At 47.3% G+C, this 20,780-nt stretch overlaps 1 protein-coding gene across 4 annotated transcripts in view; it reads left to right on the top strand.

Moving 5' to 3' along the window:
• adcy7 (adenylate cyclase 7) overlaps nt 1-20,707 on the top strand; it is a 50,760-nt gene extending 30,053 nt beyond the window's left edge. For 3 of the 4 annotated variants that reach the window (XM_062549870.1, XM_062549871.1, XM_062549872.1), the window contains exons 5-27: nt 234-383; nt 3,833-3,993; nt 6,427-6,538; nt 6,801-6,928; nt 7,749-7,907; nt 8,682-8,814; nt 9,289-9,474; nt 10,573-10,616; nt 11,030-11,089; nt 12,314-12,394; nt 12,663-12,732; nt 13,292-13,389; nt 13,692-13,776; nt 14,160-14,297; nt 14,688-14,792; nt 14,985-15,166; nt 15,389-15,500; nt 15,675-15,833; nt 16,983-17,129; nt 17,294-17,401; nt 17,777-17,885; nt 18,819-18,943; nt 19,182-20,707. In XM_062549870.1, coding sequence (XP_062405854.1) covers nt 234-383; nt 3,833-3,993; nt 6,427-6,538; nt 6,801-6,928; nt 7,749-7,907; nt 8,682-8,814; nt 9,289-9,474; nt 10,573-10,616; nt 11,030-11,089; nt 12,314-12,394; nt 12,663-12,732; nt 13,292-13,389; nt 13,692-13,776; nt 14,160-14,297; nt 14,688-14,792; nt 14,985-15,166; nt 15,389-15,500; nt 15,675-15,833; nt 16,983-17,129; nt 17,294-17,401; nt 17,777-17,885; nt 18,819-18,943; nt 19,182-19,328 — 2,799 coding nt within the window. In that variant the 3' untranslated portion in view covers nt 19,329-20,707. The remainder of the gene's footprint in view (nt 1-233; nt 384-3,832; nt 3,994-6,426; nt 6,539-6,800; nt 6,929-7,748; nt 7,908-8,681; nt 8,815-9,288; nt 9,475-10,572; nt 10,617-11,029; nt 11,090-12,313; nt 12,395-12,662; nt 12,733-13,291; nt 13,390-13,691; nt 13,777-14,159; nt 14,298-14,687; nt 14,793-14,984; nt 15,167-15,388; nt 15,501-15,674; nt 15,834-16,982; nt 17,130-17,293; nt 17,402-17,776; nt 17,886-18,818; nt 18,944-19,181) is intronic. The other variant, XM_062549873.1, reaches the window with a different exon arrangement.
• The last annotated feature ends 73 nt before the right edge of the window (nt 20,708-20,780 follow it).

Here is a 20,780-nt window from a genome sequence, read left to right as displayed (position 1 = left end):
GTGATGGCATGGACCGTATAGCTTGGCCTTGGCTCACACAAAGATGTCTAGATATTTCAATGCAGCCGTCTGTCTTAAGTTTCAATCATTCCTGAATTGAATGTCTTGATGCTGTGTGTGTGTGTGTGTGTGTGTGTGTGTGTGTGTGTGTGTGTGTGTGTGTGTGTGTGTGTGTGTGTGTGTGTGTGTGTGTGTGTGTGTGTGTGTGTGTGTGTGTGTGTGTGTGTGTGTAGATATTGTCCAACGCGGTGGTGTTCCTGTGTGGGAGTGTGGTGGGAGCCTTCCATAAGGTCCTGATGGAGAGGGCTCTGTGGCAGACCTTCAAGGACACCCTCAGCTGCCTGAGCATCCGCATGAAGCTGGAGATCGAGAAAAGACAGCAGGTACAGAGAGCACTCTCAGCCAGTCTCACGCTCACACACAGACATTAGAACTAGAATCGGTTTTCACTCTCACACAGACAGTCATTAGAACAAGAATCAGTTCTCACTCACGCACAGACAGTCATTAGAACTAGAATCGGTTCTTACTCTCACACACATAGGCCTTTTCCACCGACAGAGAACTGGCTCCGTTCCCGTTCGCGAACCAACATTTGAACCGTTCATCGCGTTTCCACCAAACAAAAGCCAGTTCGGAACGTGGCACCTTGGTTCAGAAGTCGAACCAAAAAATAGTAGGTTTTTCTTGCGAATCCGGAGTGGGCGTGTCATTGCGCCATTCAGAGGGGAGAAGCTAAAAGCATGAGCTAGTTTCTGCCGTTTTTATGGGACAACTGGTCATATCATTCTCCCGCGGCTTATGCATCATTTGCTTTTGCATGCAACACCCATTGTTGATGACGCTTCCTTGGTTCCGTTCAGAACTGGTGGGAATGCGGGCTGGTTCACTAGAGAGCACCACGCTTCGAAGAATTCTGAACGGCACCAGTTCAACACCGGGTTCGCTGTCGGTAGAAAACCGCCTACAGACAGTCATTAGAACAAAAATCGGTTCTCGCTCTCACACACAGACAGTCATTAGAGCTAGAATCGGTTCTCACTCATGCACAGACATTAGAAATAAAATTAGAATCAGTTCTCACTCTCACACACCAGAGCCCTATGAAGATAGAGTTGTGTCTATCTATAAGGCTCTGTCACACACAGACACACACACACTTGGAAAAGTGTGCTGTACAATTAGTGCACACACATAGAAGAAGTGGTGTGTGGAAGTGAGTGTGTGTGCTCACACCTGGAGTAGTGCATTACTTCTATTTAGTTAGTGCTTAAGGAAGCCTGGGGAGCTGATGGCGTGCTTATGGTTTAATTTGATTTGGACCAGCCTACTGCATGAGTACACGCAGAGGCGTATACCTTCTCTTGTACTCATTACTTATTTACAACAACACGGGCATTTGTTTAGGGTTCACACATTCTGGCAACTGAACCACTGTTTTTACAGCTGCTATACTCTGCTGTAAAATAATTAACAAATGAAAGGAACAGGCAAATGATAGCAGCCATAAAATAACAAATAAAGACATGATTACAAACATCAATATATGCCCTCCTATTTTACACCTCTAAAGGACTTATGAAGATTGTGGCAGGTTGTTATCTTTTTATTATGTTCGTAAACATTTAAAAACTCATTCTTTTGAGATAATGTGTAATATTTGCCTGTGTGTGTTATTTAGAAGTGTGATTGCCAATGTGTTATGGTCACTGGCTTCCAATATTAAAAGGGTACATCATGGATGCTTTGGATACTGTGTGTGTGTGTGTGTGTGTGTGTGTGTGTGTGTGTGTGTGTGTGTGTGTGTGTGTGTGTGTGTGTGTGTGGTGTGGAGAGACTGATGTGGCACATGCCCATTTTCTCCTGCCATTAATATAACTGCAGTCTAGGGTTGAACATTACATTGCGGGCACACCTAAGAGCTTTGAACTGTTATGTGCACACAAATTGTTGTTGGGTGCAGGCTGAGGCATTTACAGTACAACATTGATCGAATCTCCTGATTTGAGTCCTACTCCTCTACAGTATAACTAATGTAAACATGGACATAAAGATATGTTTAGACATTTTTGCTTCACCAGATGTATAGTGTCAGAGACAGCAATGCTTTTTGAAGACTTGTTTCGAAGACAAATCTTTTGCTTTTTTGCTAGTTAGCTCTCTGAATTTAAACTCTGAGTTTAAACTCAGCCTGACTGACACCAGATGAATTCTCAATTGAAATCTCGGTCTGAGCACTCTCGGTTCACTTTCGATATCTTAGGGGCATAACCAGTGGTAAAATTAGACTTAATCTATACATCAAACTCTTACCAAATCCTATAAAATAATGATGCCATCAGCTCGGGTTTTGTTTGTGTACAAAGCGGTACCAACTGATGCCAATCCTCATCATCATATAAAGCCCGCCTTATGCCGAATAAGCAATTGTGATTGGTTCCTGGGGTTTTGGTAAATGGGAAATAGGCCTGGATGTGAATGGCCAGACGGATCTGCCAGTGGAAATTTAAATTTGCTGTAAGATTCATCTGGTCTCCAAGCTACAGTAGTAATTGCTACTTTAAGGTCAGCGAATGTTTAGAACGGATGCTCCAAACTCAATTTTGCATGGCGGTGTCTTCACTGTGTCTCCCAGCAATGCAGGACACAGTCATGCCCCCCCCAAGGCTGTAGAGAATACCATGAGCAGGCATACTGAACTGATTTGTGGTGTCAGACGGAGTGCACAGCCCAATATGAGTGTGAAAAAGTCAGCCACCCCTCACACGCACCAGAGCCCTGATCTCCTCAAGGCTTTCAGCCTCTGACCGGAGAGAGTGGCCTCTTGTTTACCTCTCCGATAAGGATCTGAGGAATCAATTAGTGCGGTCAGGACTCCGGAGCGCCCTGCGCGAATGGCTTTTCCGACTTCACGGTCAGCAAAAGACATGAAAGAGAAAAGGCAAGAGAAAGGGGAAAGGAGGCGAAAGAGAAAGAGATGGCGTCTGAGAGTCATAAGGCGAAAGATATAAAGTGCAAAAGGAAGATGGATTCACTAAGAAAATGAAATGTAGGCACGGGAAACGAGATCGCCCCGGTCTGCCTACAAGCTGGAGCCTAGGAGAAAGAGAGAGAGAAGGGGATAGTTGTAGAGCCAGAGGCAGAAAAGGAGAGTCTGAGTGGACAGGAGTCCTAACGAGAGCCAGGTATGTAAAGTGGCGCGGGAGGCCTGCAGTAATTCAGGAGGAGGAGGAGACGGCCACGGCGGTGTTTACAGCGGCCGCGTCAGGCCTGGCCAGTGGCCAGCAGCTCCTCTCTAATGACCCTCACGCCGGAATGCCGGGGAATTGGGCTGACGAGACTCCGGCCGGACTCCCCAAGAGAGCAGACGGCGTCGTGTCCTTACATGTTCTCTCACGGTGGAACTCCTTATCCGATGTCTGGTTTCTGTTCCTCCCTCCCTCTCTCTCTCTGTCTTTCTCTGTCTCTCTCTCTCTCTCTCTCTTGCGCAGAGAGTCCCTCTCTTCCCCACTCTTCTCCGTCCCCTCGACAACAAGCGCATAAAATCACCTTGATTTAAAGGTCTGAGTAAGGAAGAGACTTGGTGATGCTTTTATTAGTGTAGAGACAAGAACGCCATCTGTGATGGCTCACAAACTTCATAACAAAAGGCAGCCGGCACACACCGTACAAGCTCAAATACTGCAGGTTTGAGTGTTAGTGTGTGTGTGTGTTTTGGCCGTGCGTCTGTGTGTTTTCATCTGAGACAGGGAAAAGGAGTGTCCAAATATTTATTTCTGCTGTGTGACTGTAAAAAAAAAAAAAAGCCCCGATTGTTTGTGGCTCTCTTCAGGAGAACCTCCTGCAGTCGGTGCTGCCCGTCTACATCTCCATGAAGATGAAGCTGGCCATCATGGAGCGGCTGCGGGAGTGCAAGGACAAGGAGGAGCAGCAGCGGCTGGTCAAAGACAACAACTTCCACAGCCTCTACGTCAAGAGACACGAGAACGTCAGGTACGGCAAGACACGTCGCCATCAGGCCTCACCCTGCAGCTGGGACCCTGTTGAACACCACAAGTGCATACCGTATGATACACCTAATAGGGATATCTTTTTGGAATGTAGAAAAGAATATCCTTATAAGACAATAAAGACTATCAATCTATCTAATACTAAGCCTAATATAGTGAATATTTCATTGACGTTTCATACAGTAACTGGTGAAAGTCAAACGTAGCTTTATTGACAAATGGAGATGTTATCTCATGATGTCAGAAATGCCCTTCGGTTGCGCTTCTGTGATCTTGTGACTCAGGGTGGGTCAGTTCCTTAAAGGACTGCGGAAGTGCTCGTCTGCTTAGTTTTACTTCCTAATAATCATCTCACTGTAGCGCATGCCCCTCCCCCCATTTCAGAGCACTCTAAAATGCTTAACATGACCATAGTTAACAGACAGTGATTTGATTAATTCAATTTCCCCCCCTGCCATGTCCTCTGGGATTATTCTATTTATATGTGGAGGGTCCACCAGATCCTCACAATGTCCAGTTCTCATGGAGCTGTTTCAAATTTAGACACGGTCTTGCTCGCCACATTTTCTGTCCGAAACTAAAAAAAAGTCCCTGCTCAGAATAGCTCGCCACTCTCCTCAACAGTCGTTCACCTGCGCCGGGCGCGACAACAGTGGGCCGTTGTTCGCCCGGTCAGCCAGGCGGCCGGCCTCGGGAAGCAGTGACCCTGTAATGGCGTCTCAGAGGTCTCATTGAGCAGTGTTCATTACGAGAGCGATGAAAGGGCATCCTGCTCTGGTTCTTTTACAGACCATAAAAAAAGGAACTAAAGAACTCTTTTTTTGGCTCTTTTCCTTCTCGCGAGCAGAAAGGGCATCCAGAGGTCTTTGTTTTGAGGACTGACCATATTAAAGTTTTTTTTTTATGGTGTACTTGCTCTATCTCTTTCTCTCGTCAAGGCATAGTTTCACAGTCAGGTCACCCTGTGCTTCTCTCTCTCTCTCTCTCGTCGCCCTTAAAAAGACATTCCTTCCTTCGGCGTTTCCATGTTGCGTGTCATTCCTCGCATTTCCCTCGGAGGAGCACCTGGCTACGGATGACCATTCACGGGCCATTAGCATGGCGTTGGTGTCGGTGTTAGCATTCCTCTAATGAACTGAGGCGTTGGCAGCTGTGTGGAAAGACACAAGGCCTGCCAAGCCAGGGAACACGTCCCTGATTAGCCTTCCCAGTGTGTGTGAGTGTGAGTATGTGCGTGTGTGTGTGTGCATGCATGTGTATGTGTGTGTGTGTGTGTGTGTGTGTGTGTGTGTGTGTGTGTGTGTGTGTGTGTGTGTGCGCGCACGCCGCGTGTACAGTATGTATCTGGTCAGGTGATTCATAGACCAGGGGTCGGCTGAATGTTCCCTCGAGTGCTGCGGATGAGCCAGACGAGAGCGTGGAGTCACTCCAGGACAGCGGAGGACCTCTGCTCCTCTCCCATGATCCCTCTCTGCAGCGCTAGGATGAGACGGAGCTCTAGAGCGCCTAGTCATTAGAGGGCCACCGTGTCAAATCACTTGTAGCTCCTCAGGGATCAGTACTGAGTGTTGTGTAGGAGCTCATGTGCCAGTTTGCAGGTTATTTAAAGGGGCTATAGGCAGTGTTGGTTTTACAAAAGAAGCTATGAAAATCAGATAGACTATGAACAATTTAGTATCGTCCGTCTGTTTGGATAGTGTGTGTACTGTAAATGCAGAAGTTGTCTGAATTTGGATTTCGCCGGGCAGCTCAGGCTGGAAACCTGCACATCTATTTCCTCTGTTCCCTGCCAGAACCTTGCGCTCCAATCACAAACTAGCTTATCCAAAAGATGCGCTGGTTTGAATGATGCCAATTGAGCTCGACAGTCCGCCCCTCCTCCGAGAGAGCACGCCTCTTGTCCAGTAGAAATAAAGAGCAGATTCCCCATACTAATGTTCAATCTTAAAAGATTGAGCTTAGTATGGTGATAGCCAGACTAACGAAACCTGCTATACCCTAAATTTAAAATGATCATAATATATGCACAAATATCATCATAATATATGATCATAATAACACACATCAGAATATATGCACAAACTAAAATGTATGAAAGGTAATTGTGCGTTCACTCGCATTGGAAAAACATTTTTCTTCCATGTAAATCCCAACGTCCCTCTTGCAGAAGTGTCCCACACCCCACTTTTAAACAAATACAGCTGTTTATTTAAGATTAATGAGTGTATGTTTAACCTTTGTTGTGCTGTCTACTTTCCATGCATTCCAACGGCAAACCACATGAACGCTCGCAGTTGGGGGGGGGAAATCACCATGGCTGTCCTTGATATTCACAGATGTAATGAACACACCATAAGTGATGGAGCCTATCATAGTCCAGTGTGGTTGATGTTGACATTGGTTTATCTTCTTGCAGTATTCTCTATGCTGATATTGTGGGCTTCACACAACTGGCTAGTGACTGCTCTCCCAAAGAACTGGTGATCATGCTGAACGAGCTCTTTGGGAAGTTTGACCAGATCGCCAAAGTAAGTTTAAATCAGAGGTCATCAAGATCTGCCATACCTACAGTATTACATTTATTTAATCTGAAACGATACAGTTTTACATTTCAGATATACTACAGACTAGTTGTGTTTTGTTATTGAACATCCCTAATGTGTGTGTGTGTGTGTGTGTGTGTGTGTGTGTGTGTGTGTGTGTGTGTGTGTGTGTGTGTGTGTGTGTGTGTGTGTGTGTGTGTGTGTGTGTGTGTGTGTGTGTGTGTGTGTGTGTGTTTTCTCAACCCAGGAAAACGACTGCATGAGGATAAAGATTCTGGGAGACTGTTATTACTGTGTGTCTGGTCTGCCTGTGTCACTGTCCAAACATGCCAAGAACTGTGTCAAGATGGGCCTGGACATGTGCGAGGCTATCAAGTAAGTACACACACACAGCCACACACACATTCTTATACTGTCACTGACCCTTCGTGGGTGTGCAACTCATCAGGGCAACCTCTGTCCCTCCAAGCCATTCCACAACTTGAAATGCCTCTTTCTACTGAAACAGTGTGTTGTTAGTGAGTGCAGCACATTCATAATGTTGAAATTACCAATGAGGTTATTTAAATGACCACTGAAATCTTGAACTCAGACAGTGCTACATTAGAGAGATGAGATGACCACCCAACCGTGAGATTTTTTTTTTTTAAAAGGGATTACGGTGTTCATGAGTCAGTGTTCTGAACGTAACAACAAATCAGTGTGCTAACTGGAGAGGATTGGCCAAAGGTGTGCTTAAGGATTTCTGTGCTGTAATGATCTTATGAGAGCTTTTACTGTCAGGGGTCAACGCCCGTTTTTATCTCTCGGGCCTTTGATGGCCGGCCAAAACCAAGAGTGGACACAGATCACTCTTGTCAAGTGTAAAAGTTTAAGCCAGAGTTTTGGCCAGGGCCATGCTCATACACTGGGGCCCTGGACACAGAGTATTCACTCCTTCTCCTTCTTCTCCTCTGTTGCTCTCTCTCTTTCTCTCTTTTCGCTGTGTGTCTCTTTGTATCCCTCTCTCCCGCCCTCTGCCACTCTCTTTCCATCTCTTTTTCTCTCTTCTTTGTCTGTGTATCTTTGTCCCTTCTCTCTCTCCCTCCCTCTGCCACTCTCTTTCCATCTCTTTTTTCCTTTTCTCTGTCTGTCTCTGTCTCCCTCTCTCCTTCCCTCTCTCCCTCTCTCCCTCCCTCCCTCTCTCCCTCTCCAGACAGGTACGTGAGGCCACTGGCGTGGACATCAACATGCGCGTGGGCGTGCACTCTGGGAATGTCCTGTGCGGAGTCATCGGCCTGCGCAAGTGGCAGTTTGACGTGTGGTCTCATGACGTCACCCTGGCTAATCACATGGAGTCGGGAGGTCTGCCCGGGTACGTCTGGCCATGTGCACTACTGACGCCTTTACTCCTGTTGTAAAACCAGTGTACCCGCACGAGTGATGCCACTGACAATTTGGTTAGAAGTCCTTCAAAAATAATGGGTTCCTGTTTGTATGCTGTGATATTGGTGTGTCGGATTTTAAGATGATGTACAAATTCTGTGGACCACATCCTGTGAAGAATACCATTGTGTGGAATACTCTTGATCGTAATCCTTTGACATCAGACAGGATGAGTAATTATGCATCTTTGTGACATGGATACATAATTAATTACTCATCCTGTCAGACCCCAGCAGAGCTTTGTTAGTAACCTACGCACATTCTTAAGAGACAGTGCGTCCCAGGCAATGCCAAGGGAGCATAACATAACTCTCTTAGCTGTAATATCCTGTGACTCAAGTGGCACAGTGTCTGGAAGGGAAAGGCACGAACAGCTCCAAGATGAATAAGTGTATCTGCTAAGTGAACACATTTAATTGTCCATGTAATGCTCCCCTGGAATATTCCTTGAAATGAACCATTACGACATCCGGTGTCTAAAAACGGAGACGGTAGCTATCATTCTGGGAGTCTATTTCCCGCCAGCATTGTTGAACAACTGCCATAGCTGATAGTGATAGTGCTCATCTCTGCTCTCTGGAATCTCAGCCCTGAATAGTGAAATCAGCATGGTGTTCAGGCGCTTGCGGTGCCTTGATGACGCGCTAAATCTAATCTAAATGCAACTTGTTGTTGCTGTTGTTGTTATTGTTGTTGTCTGCAGGCGAGTGCACATCACGGAGTCCACCCTGAAGCACCTGAACAAGGCCTACGAGGTGGAGGAGGGCAACGGCCACGAGCGCGACCCCTACCTGAAGGAGATGAAGTTGCACACCTACCTGGTCATCGACCCTCGGGTGAGTTGCTCGCGCCGCTCGCCTCCAAGACATCTCCGCTTCAGGGTCCCCCCCTAGAACACCGTCTTTGTGTGTGTGTGTGTGTCTCCTGATGTGAAAATGTAAAAAGTACCCGCACACTGTTGCTGCTGCTCCACAACGTTCTTCAGCCAAAGCTGGTCTTCGTCAGGTTGTTTTTCAATATTTACGCTTCTATTTTACCCTGCACCTCTGAAAAGTTGGATGTGCGTGCCGTGCACTCTCTGCAACTTTGCCTCCTGAAGTAAGTCAGGGATGGACAGAAGCTGAAGTAGAGTGGGAACAAAATAACACAGTGTGACGGTGTTATGCTTTGGGACTTGTTCATTCTTACAGTTTGGCATTATTTACGGTCTGCCGTATGAGTGCTTCTTTTGCATGTGTCAACATATGTTTGTTTTGTAACATACGTGTCCGATGTGCTTCCTCCCCACACACACACACACACACACACAGTCCAAGGACCAGGCGCAGAACAAGAGCACAAAGCCGCGCGTGAACGACGGGCTGAAGATGCGGGCGTCGGTGCGCATGACGCGCTACCTGGAGTCCTGGGGCGCGGTCAAGCCCTTCGCACACCTGCAGAGCCGAGCCGAGGGCTTCCCCACCGACGCCATGGGCAACGGCAAGGCCCGCAACAAGGTACCTCATCACCGCGCCGTACTACGGCTACTATATGTGACCCATCAAAGCGAAATCAGTCGCTTTGCGCACAACGTTAATTTGAGAAAATCCACAATAAGCAAACATAAACATGTTGAATTTCACGTTTTCGCATAATTCGACAGTACACAGTCTACCGTTTCATATCGTGAACTCACGATATGAGCATACGTTTTGACTGTTAAACCCGGTTTCATATCGTGATAGAAGAACCATGTCAACTTTGGATGTGGTTATCTTATCTCTTCTTATCTTATCTCTCTTATCTTATCTTATACGCGTCGATATACATATCGTTGGAAAGCTTAATTTATGGTCGTTCATGTGAGCACAATAACTTAATTTCGTAAATTTTACCGAAGCGACTGGTTTCGCTTTGCAGGGTCACATATGTGTATGCTAGAGTTATGGCCTCACTCTATCTCCCTACTGCTACACCCTGCAGCCTGTTTGTATGACTGATGGACTTCTGTCCCATGTACTGTATGCCAATACGACGCAGGTAACTTGCTTGATTCTGTGTATGAATTGTGCCTGCTTGTCCTTTTCTCCCATTTTTTGTCGAGGAATTGTAAGGGGAGGGGGGGGCTCTGTCTGTATCTCACTGGGCAAGGCCTTAGCCCCCCGGATGGGTTTTTCCTGGTAAAAGGAAGCTTTCCTTTACCACCAGTCTTTTGTACTTACTCTGGGGGGGTGTAGGTCTTGAGCTCTGTAAGACATCTTGAGACGTTGTGTATTGTTATTGGCATTACATGGATATAACGTGGAATTCGTTTTGAACACAGAGCCAAGCGCAATTCAATTGATTCAAGTCCAATCGAATGAAGTTGATTGGAGGTGAACTGAAATGGAGACTTCAGTGGTTCTTGCGTTTGCCATCAGTGTAGTCACCCCGTGAACGCTGAAGAGAGAATGTTTTTCCTACAGCGGGATGCCTCTCAAAATACATGTGTTCAGTGTTTTTGAAAGGGTCATGTGTCTGTTTGCTTTCCAGTAAAACTTGTAGGCATGTAGTGCACACCACGTGTTTTTCTTGGGTTGTGTTACTGATTGTCTTTTTTTAAAAATCATGTTTAGGACATTCCATTGAGAACACCACAGTGCCCTAAAATCACAGAAAGGTAAGAATGACTACACAAAATCACAACACACAGTCACACACACACACACACACGCACACACACAGACACACACAGAAACACACACACACACACACACACACACACACACACACGGAAACACATGCACACGCGCACACGGAACCATGCTCCCAAAATGTCACAGGCTTAGAATACACACACACACATACACAACACACTCTGGAATGAACGTAGACGAGGTGGCACCCTTGTGCACAGCTGCCCCGTGCTGTGTGGTGCCATGCCTTGCCGTGCTGTGCTGTGCTGTGCTGTGCAGAACGCTTACGCTCCAGGTCGACCTCGTTCAACTTGTGTGTGTGTGTGTCTGTGTGTCTGTGTGCGCGTGTCTGCTGTGTATGTGTGTGTGTGTCTCTCTCACTGTTGGTCTCCGACAGCTTTGATGAGCCTCACGAGGAGTCCTTCCCCTTGCCTGCCCCTCCGAACAGCACCTCTAAGTGAGTGCGGCCATTTTGGCTCCGCAGCTCTCCCCCCATGTGGGGGCGAAGGAGCTGCAGTTTCACCACTAACCCAACCCAACCCAACCCAACCCAACCCAACCCAACCCAACCCACCCCTCCCTCTCCCTCACACCCTGGGGCTATCACTCACTTGCTGCACTGTTTGCCTCTGTGCCAAGATGACACAGGCAACCCTCAGTATTCACTCAGCAAGCATGGCCAGTGGTATCCTCTCCCCTTCTCCCCTACTTACACACACACACACACACACACACACACACACACACTGCACTCCCCCCCCCTTCCAAACATGTGTTTGTTCTATGGCTCTCACTAGCTTTTGAGTGGGGCACTGTCAAGATAGGCAGGAAATGACTGTGCGTGTGTGCACGCGTGTGTGCGTGTGCGAGACAGAGAGAGAGAGTGAGAGAGGGTGTGTGTGTGTGTGTGTGTGAGTGTGTGCGTGTTTGAGAGAGAGGAAGCGAGACGTTTCCTTCCTGGTGGTGCTGACTCTGGACACAGTGCACAGGGATTCCTGTCTTCCCCCATGGGGTTCCTCTAACACCGAATCCTTCAGTACACACAGCGGGGGCACACACACACACACACACACACGCACACACACGCACGCACACACACACACACACACACACACACACACACACACACACACACACACACACTCACACACACTCTCACTCACACACACACACTCACACACTCTCACACACACACACACACACACACACACACACACACAGACACACACACACACTCTCTCACACACACACATACACACACACACACACACACACTCTCTCTCTCTCACACACACACACACACACACACACACACACACACACACACACACCTACCTCTCTCTCTCTCTCCCTTACTCTCTGTCTCTGTCCAGCGGTGCCAGATGGGAGATGACCATAGCTGTGTCCACTCTCCCCACCCTCTCTTATCCCCCAGACTCACTGTACCGTGTGGCCTCCTCTCCTCCCCCCCACTCTCACTAATGCTTCCACTGGACCCTCCCACTCTCTCCTCCTGCACAGCTAACAGGGGCCGGGTAACCCGCATGATGCTAGCTGGTTGTCATCACTACCCTGCCCTGTGTGTGTGTGTGTGTGTGTGTGTGTGTGTGCGCGCGTCGGTGTGCGTGTGTGTGTGTGTGTGTGTGTGTCTTGATTTTTTACATGTTTTTATTGCCTACAGATGCAAATCTCAGAAGAGCAAGTTTGATGAGGAGCTTCACAATGAGATGATCACCACCATTGATGAACTGAGCTCCAGCAAGTAGGTTTACACACACACACGCACACACACACACACACACACACACACACACACACACACACACACACACACACACACACACACACGCAAACACACAGAGATAGACTCACACGCACACTGTGCATGCACTGACAATTAAACATGCAAACAAGTAGAAGACACGCACACACACACACACACACACGCACACGCACACGATTCCTGTATGCTACCTGTTGCATAGCTTAGTGTCCCGGCCCTTAAAGATTGCTTTGTGTGTGTGCCCCAGGCAGTGGGTTAAATCGGAGGAGATCCGCAGCCTGACCATGTGGTTCACTAAGAAGGAGCTGGAGAAACAGGTTAGTCGTTAGTCGTTTGTCGTTTAGCCAAAAAACTGTCCCTATGGTGCCCCTGTGGCCTAATTTCCATCAAGATGATGATAAAAATACATGGGAGATGTGGACTTGTCAGACAGTATTGGTTTGTGTTTTAACATGCAGGAAATATAAGTGGGTGGCCATTAGAAGTGTGTGAACATACAGGAAATAGACGTGGGTGGCACTACTGAGTTGAAAGGAAAGATATGAGTATTGTGGTAGAATATTGTGGAATACATTCAGTCATTTCAGCTTCACCCAAAATTCTGTAGTGTCAGTTTCTTAGATCAAGAAAAAAGCAGGATCATTGCATTTGAACCTTGACAGTGTGGTGTCATATAGTTTATGTTTTACACATTCAATTATGCCCCCAGCCCCAAAAATGTTTTTGTGTTCATTTGAGTTAACAATGAAGAATCCACGTGGAAAGATCTGTCCTTAGATCTGTCTACAGTCTTCGGACCGATTGTCGCAGCACTTCTATAATTTGGTTTCCCCTTGTCAGATGCTTAATCTCTGTTTTCCGTCTCTCTCTCTGCAGTACAGAGCCATTGACCTGCCCATCTTTAAGTACTACGTAGGATGCGCCACGTTCATCTTCTTCTGCATCTTTTTGGTTCAGATGTTTGTCACCAGGGAGTAAGTACCTGTTGCTCTTTAAAGGTCCTTTAATATGGTACAGAAGTACAAGTCTCGGTTGGTGCACTTGATCTCATCCCAGAAAACACGCTGAATCTATATCCACATATTGAATCACAGACAAAGAGCAGGAGTCTTATTGAGTTGACTCTTCACCATGATATCAGTCCCCGGCAGGAAATTGATTCAATAATGCAGTCCTGTGTTTGCTTTTAGAATTACATTGGCTTGATGCAGTAGAATGGGGAGAATGACCTGTGTCATAACGTCGTTGTTTTTGTTGTCTTGTGTGCGTGCCACAGGCCGGGCAGTCTGGCCATCGGGTTTGGGGTGCTGGTGTCTGTCCTCCTGCTGACCCTAGGCATCTGCTTCTCTGGACAGATACAGGTGAGTACGGGGGCACTGCATTTCTCATCACAAATGGGAGATTAGTTTATGTATGATCATGAGTGGTGTGTGTGTGTGTGTGTGTGTGTGTACTGTATATGTGCGTGTGTTGCAGTTTCTGTACCAATTGTTTTTTTTCCTGGGGCCTTATGCCCCAACCGGGACGAAGAGAGAAAGTAAGTGTGTGTGTGTGTGTGCATGTGTGTGTGATAGACAGACAGACAGACAGACAGACAGACAGAGATATGAGCTTGTCCTCTGGTGTGTAGGCCTCGTCTCTGACAAACTAACTGTGCGGTCCCAGCTTAAGGTGCAGATATGGGAAGGTGTCCTTTGTTAGATCTGCCTGACTGCCGGCTGAACGTGTTGTCTTCCCTCCTCAGCGTCTGTTCCCTGACAAGCTGGCCTCCTGCCAGTGTCTACCTGCCATCTCCGAGGCGGTGGTGAAGAGGCCTTTTGTACGCCTGCCGCTGGCGACCATCATCACGGCAGTCATCATCATCATGGCTGTTTTTAACCTGGTAATGGAGTATTTCTTACAGGCTTTAGATGTAGAGTCCTAGACTGACTTTATTTTACTAGAGTACTAGACTTTATTTTTTCATGTTTTATCACATGTCTATGTAGTGACTTTAAGATGACTCTGTAATGACATGGGAGATTGACTATTCCTACTCATTACATTGGCATTATGTTTAATTGATTAGAATAACCCTTAGACTAGGAAGTATTAATTAAATAAGTAAGTAAGTAATTATTTGAATTAAATAATTGTTAAGATTTTTTAGAGGACCAAAGACTACAGCTTTGTGTTTAGCCTCCTTTTTCACTTCTGTTCAGTCCTAAGGACACTTCATGCTCCCGTACAACCATGTAAACCCAATCAACCTCTGTTTTGTTCTCTGTCCCAGTGTTTTCTGGAGTCTCCTCTTCCATCCCAGTCTGACACTCCTTCTGACCGCACTTGTCCCAACACCTCTCATCTGATCACAGAGGGCGACCTAGACTACCTCCCAGTGAGCTTTCTTGTTTTGTCTGCTGTTATTTGTGTTATGATGTTCTTGTGCTTTCAAATTCATCTCCTTGACATTATATTTAATGTCTCTCTCTCTCTCTATCCCTCCTCTCTCTCTCTCTCACTCTCCCTCTCTCTCACTCTCCCTCTCTCTCTTGCTCTCTCTCTCTGCCTCCCTCTCTCCCTACGCCAGTACTCGGTGTACAGCTGCATCCTGGCACTGATAGCCTGTGGGGTGTTTCTGCGGATGAGCTTTGAGCTGAAAGTGCTGTTCCTGTCTGTGGCCTCGGCGGCCTACTACATCATCATCTTCTACTCGCAGCAGTGTCTGTTCATCTCCTACGGCGAGATCCTCTACGCCGCCACTAACGGCAGGTACAGGACCGGCCACACTGTGGATGCTTGTGTGTGTGTGTGTGTGTGTGTGTGTGTGTGTGTGTCTGTCAGTGTCAGTAATGAATGGAAGTGTGTGAATAATATTTACTCATGTGTTTAGCATGTGTTCTTATGCGTATGTGCTTGTGTGTGTGCTTATGTGTGTGTGTGTGTGTGTGTGTGTGTGTGTGTGTGTGTGTGTGTGTGTGTGTGTGTTTTCAGTGATGATGACTTGTTTGTCCTGAAGAAGGCAGGACTCATCAAACATCCTCAGCTGATGAGCTGCATCTACGTCACCCTTTTCCTAGTGACCATGCTCCTCATCTCTCGACATGTAAGTACACACACACACACACACACACACACACACACACACACACACACACACACACACACACACACAGTCATGTCCATATGGAGATTCAACACACAGGAAACACACAGCACAAGATCAAAAACATCTTTTTAATGCATCAACTTTCTGCTCCTTTGGTTGTCCTCCTCATAGAACGAGCATTGCTGCCGTCAAGACTTCCTTCTCAAGAACAAGAACCGCACGGAACAGGACGAGATCATGACTCGGGAGAACCTGAACCGGCTGCTCCTGGAGAACGTTCTGCCAGCTCACGTGGCCGCACGCTTCATCGGCGAGAACAAAAAGAACGAGGTGAGTGTGTGTAACGGCAGACGCAGGTAAACTAACCGCGGCGTTTTTTTGAACCTGCCACTTCCAGATTGACGTTCCGTGGCATTTAAATCAAGTTATTCACAGGAATGCACCACGGCGTACAGAGAAGAAAGGTCAGGTCATTCCAGCGATAGACATTCTTTTCTTAAAAGCACACTTTAATGTAATGCTAGGTATTTTGATGATTCCATTTCTTCCCTTTGACAGTTCCAGAGCAGTAAAGGCCTACATTTTCATTAGCGCTCTGCGCTACATAGCAATCACGCGCGGTGACCTTGGGTTCTGCGCGCTCCGCGCTCTCGTAATTAAGCTTCCCTTCTCTCGGCTTGACACCCACGCCGCTGGCTGCGTTAAACGCATAGAGTGGGTTGAGAGTGGCTGCGCTGAGGTGCGCTTCTGCCAAAAACGGAGCAGAGGATCACAGCGCAGATGACTGCAACTTCCCCGTTGTGGAGAGCCTAACCCTGTGGAACACGCCCTAGTTGGCGTCATTATTGAGTGTTAACTTCATGCTGCGGTCTAAGGATTAGGGCCTAATGTGAAATCCAGGCCACTTCATTTATATGCTTACAGTTTCAGCTAAACTGCCCTCATGACCTCATTCGTGTGTGTGTGTGTGTTTTTTTACGTTGATGTTTTTACCAGTCGGGGGGTGGGGGGGTGGGGGGGGGGGGTTTTGGTAGTGCTGCTCAGCAACAAGATTTCAAGACTTTCAAGTTCACTCATGAGCCATTAGGAGCCAGGCACAGCTTGGCGTTTACAGTGTCTTATAAAAAATAGGAGCGCAGACCAAGAGTACTCTAAAACTAGGCCATGCATTCTCCAGTCCCCAGACCAATGGCACGTCAGGGTGTGTTTAACTACTGAGGGTCAAGGCAGGGTGTGTTTAACTACTGAGGGTCAAGGCACCGTCCAAGCTGTGGACACTCAGGCAACCATGGAAATAAGCAGCGTGTATTGAGGTACACCACAGTAGCACTCGAGCGAAGTGAAGTTTCAAACCATCGCCTGAGAGTTTTTATGCGGCAGGCTGGACTGGATCAGGATCTATACCGAGTTGCATGCAGTTCTGAATGTGGCCTGTGGCCGGCCTGTAAATAAACTTGTTGTGACTTGGTTTCTCTCCAGGACCTTTACTACCAGTCTTATGACTGCGTGTGTGTGATGTTCGCCTCTGTCCCGGATTTCAAAGAGTTCTACACGGAGTGTGACATCAACAAGGAAGGCCTGGAGTGTCTGAGGCTTCTGAATGAGATCATCGCCGACTTTGATGAGGTCAGAGCTGTAGGCTTTTTTTTTCCTGTTTCGTGCCTGTAAATGACACACACAGCCTTTTACTAAGTTCACTGGACTCAGACTTAGTCGCGTGCTACTCCTTGTCCTCCAGTGCCCTCCCGTCTCAGTGTGTGTGTGTGTCTGTCTCCATGTCACGTCCACAGGTGTTGTCGAAGCCGAAGTTCAGCGGCGTGGAGAAGATCAAGACGATCGGAAGCACGTACATGGCTGCCGCGGGCCTCAGTGCAAGTTCAGGCCAGGAAAATAATCAGGTAGCCCTGATTGTGTGACACAGCCCTTTCAGTGAGGGATGGAGGCATTCTGTAGTTACCTCAATACGCTGATAATGTGGCCTTCAATATAACGACACCTGAAAAACTCTTAGAAACACTGAGTATTAGAATGAACTTTGTTTACAGCTGACTGCTGCAGCTACAGCTGCATCTACTTTACTTGAACTTTCAATGATCTTTAAGTGTGAAGTCATCATTAGATTCACATATGTAACAGTCAGTCAGCCACACACACACACACACACACACACACACACACACACACACACCCCTGATTATAAGGCCTTAGTTAGAAGTAGCACTACAGTTCTGTCATTTGCCACTTGCCAACTTGATTGTGTGGTGGTGTTTCAGGAGAGGCAACAGGCCCAGATTGGGAACATGGTTGAGTTTGCCATTGCGCTGATGGGAAAGCTGGATGGCATCAACAGGCACTCCTTCAACAGTTTCCGGCTACGTGTGGGTGAGTACAGCCGAAGAGCTACACCAGGTCTCCTCTGCATCTGCGTCCATGAGCCCTCAGGGACACAAGCAGTCCATTACCAAGTGACCTAATCCCTCTTGGGCATCATCATCACTTGGGCACAATGTTCTGTCCATTTCCAAGACACATCTCTAGGGTCGTTATTTTGTACCTCTGACTTCTGATTGCCAAAGCAACACGTGGTGAATCTGCTTCACAGTCGTACCCAATTCAGTTCTATAGGCCTCTGTCTTCACATAGGCCGTTTTTTTTTTTTTCAGCACAGTGACCAGGGCCAGTGGGCTCACGCACCGGAGAGCCTGTCTGCCTGCTGTTCAAAGGAAAACATTTGAAATGCTTTGGGGATGATGAGCGCACATTACTGTTTTTGACCGGTATTAAACAAAAGACCTCAGTGGGAATGAATTGTAAGCTTGGCTTTTAGAAGAATATCCCTTTCACCTCTACTGCCTTTTCACCGCCACTCTTTTTCTCTCCAGGAAGGGGGCGAAGGGGGGGGGGGGGGGGGGCGTGGGGGTGGAGGGTCAGTGGGATTGGAATAACTAATGAAATCCTCCTTTCTCCTGGAGAGATGTTTTATTAAAAAACCTGGCATTCCAGACGTCCGCTCTCCAGTCTGGCGAATGCTTTCGCGCTGATGGCGTAGGCCTCGCTCGCGAGCCACCTCCCTCTCCCCGAGCGGATGCGCTAATTGCATCTGGGATATGCGTTAAAGCCCCGCGGGGCAGGTGATCTGAGGATACGAAGCAGCTGGGGCCTCCTGGAAATAAATACACACGGCCCATGTGACGTGTTTTATGGCCCCCGGACATTTCCAAAACGCTGCCTCCGTCAAGAAATATGAACAGGATAGAATTGTGTGTTGAGCAAAAATGCTAATAACCCGGGTTGTGTCTTTTCATGTTGTTGTAGGTATTAATCACGGGCCTGTGATCGCCGGAGTCATCGGGGCCAGGAAGCCTCAGTACGACATCTGGGGAAACACTGTAAACGTAGCCAGCAGGATGGAGAGCACTGGAGAGTTGGGCAAAATCCAGGTATCCATCACCATCCCTCATCCCTGTCACTGTCTAGCTCGTGGTGGCAGTCTGCCATGCACGTCACAACACCTCCACTCCACTCCACCCTCCCCCACCCCCTCTGCCTCCCACCCCCCCCCCAGTTTATACACTCTTAAGTGATTGCATGTCATGGTGCATTGGCGTCGTGCTGTGGTCTAATTCCGATGGCATTTAAGCACACAGAGGCCTCTCTGTTCTCTCTCTCTGCTCGCAGGTGACGGAGGAGACGTCGGACGTCCTGCACAAGCTGGGCTACTCGTGCGAGTGCCGGGGCCTCATCAACGTCAAGGGGAAGGGCGAGCTCAGGACCTTCTTTGTGTGCACGGACATGAGCAAGCAGCAGGGCATGGGGCTCAGCTGAGCCCGGCTGGCTGTCTGCCGCCCACCCGCGCGAACAGCAAGCCAAGCTGCCGCAAAACAAAAAAACAACAAAAACAAACAATCAGGTGGCTCCGGAAGTCTATTGACAATATATCCGCGTCGACACAAACAGACTGTTATTCCAGACCAGGGCTGAACATTTTTTTTGGCCACGGCGATCCCTAGTGCTTACAAAAAAAGAAATGTTCTTCATGCTAACTCTGGAGTGGGATATAAAGATGGAGAAGATAATGGCTTTAACATAGCTGGCTGCTGTTTTAGCCTGCTGTTTGTTTGGCCTGAGAGTACAGCTGCATCTCAAGGCCGTTTCAAGGATGGATGCACCACCACGACTCCATCTTGGACTTACAGTCAGCAGGTGAAATGTCGGGACTCTTAAGAGGATGCCACTGAGATGCCTCTGTATTTTTACTCCCCTTAATAATGACTGGGATCCAATTGGTCTGAGCACTGTTCAACTGCTGTTTGTGTCAAGATACTGAAGTTCGTTTTGATGCCAGAAAAAAAACATGACTGTGTCCTGTTACAAGTGGTCCTTTTCAGTCTGGCGCTTGTATTTGTCTCTTCATTTGTGGCCCAATTTGCTCTTACCAGCCATGATGTGTTGAGACATATACTTATGGCAACTATACGTAAATGCTTAAGGATGGCCACTGCTATGGAACAGTGGCTTGATTTGGAAGTTACTTTGTAACGTAAAACTGCAGTGCAAGAGCTCATCTGAAAGAAACCTTTTCAGCCACCTTTTCTGGGGGATTTGGGACAAGGAAATAAATGGCCCTTTGACTTCAACCATAGATGGAGCAGAGCATGATCATCTCAAAGATTAATCAAGATGAGGGAAACCCCGCCTAGCTGTCCTGCTATTGTCAGCATGTGAAGCATCACTTCTAATGACTCTCCATTACGTTTACTTGTCTGACTCAATTTTTTGAATTGCCTCTCTTAAAGCTGCTCATGTGTCTTGTGTTGCACTGGACCTCTGCTTTTTAACTTGTCGGTGTTGACGACTCCTGTCCATCGCTGCCTTGTCTTTGAGACGTGGACTCAAGTGCTGGTCTCGGCGTCCTCTCGGAGGGAATTGCTGGTCAATAAGAAAATATATTGCTTTTTGGCTCTTTCCAGGAGGCATTTATTGCTATGGACATTAGCTGAGTCAGGGACCAAGAAGAAACTTTCATGTGCCTCTAGGGGGGAAATGGTCTTGTGTACTTTGGCTATATAACATTCGAGTGCAAAACTTTCTTACTGTGTCAATCCTGTGCTGCCTTTTGTGATTTATAAGCAGTAGCTTTGAGGAACATCGTGTGCATTTCCCCAACATTTTTGTATAGTATAAATGTATAATAAATAATTTCTCATGTACATGTTTATTGCCGTTACTTTTGGAATGGATGTGCTAACTTGTAAACCCTCTTGTCAAATAGTAACC

The sequence above is a fragment of the Sardina pilchardus genome, chromosome 11 (assembly GCF_963854185.1).
Source record: "Sardina pilchardus chromosome 11, fSarPil1.1, whole genome shotgun sequence".
NCBI classification, from domain to species: domain Eukaryota; kingdom Metazoa; phylum Chordata; class Actinopteri; order Clupeiformes; family Clupeidae; genus Sardina; species Sardina pilchardus.
Note: the sequence above shows the minus strand (reverse complement) of the source record. Positions and strands in the feature narration are given on the sequence as shown.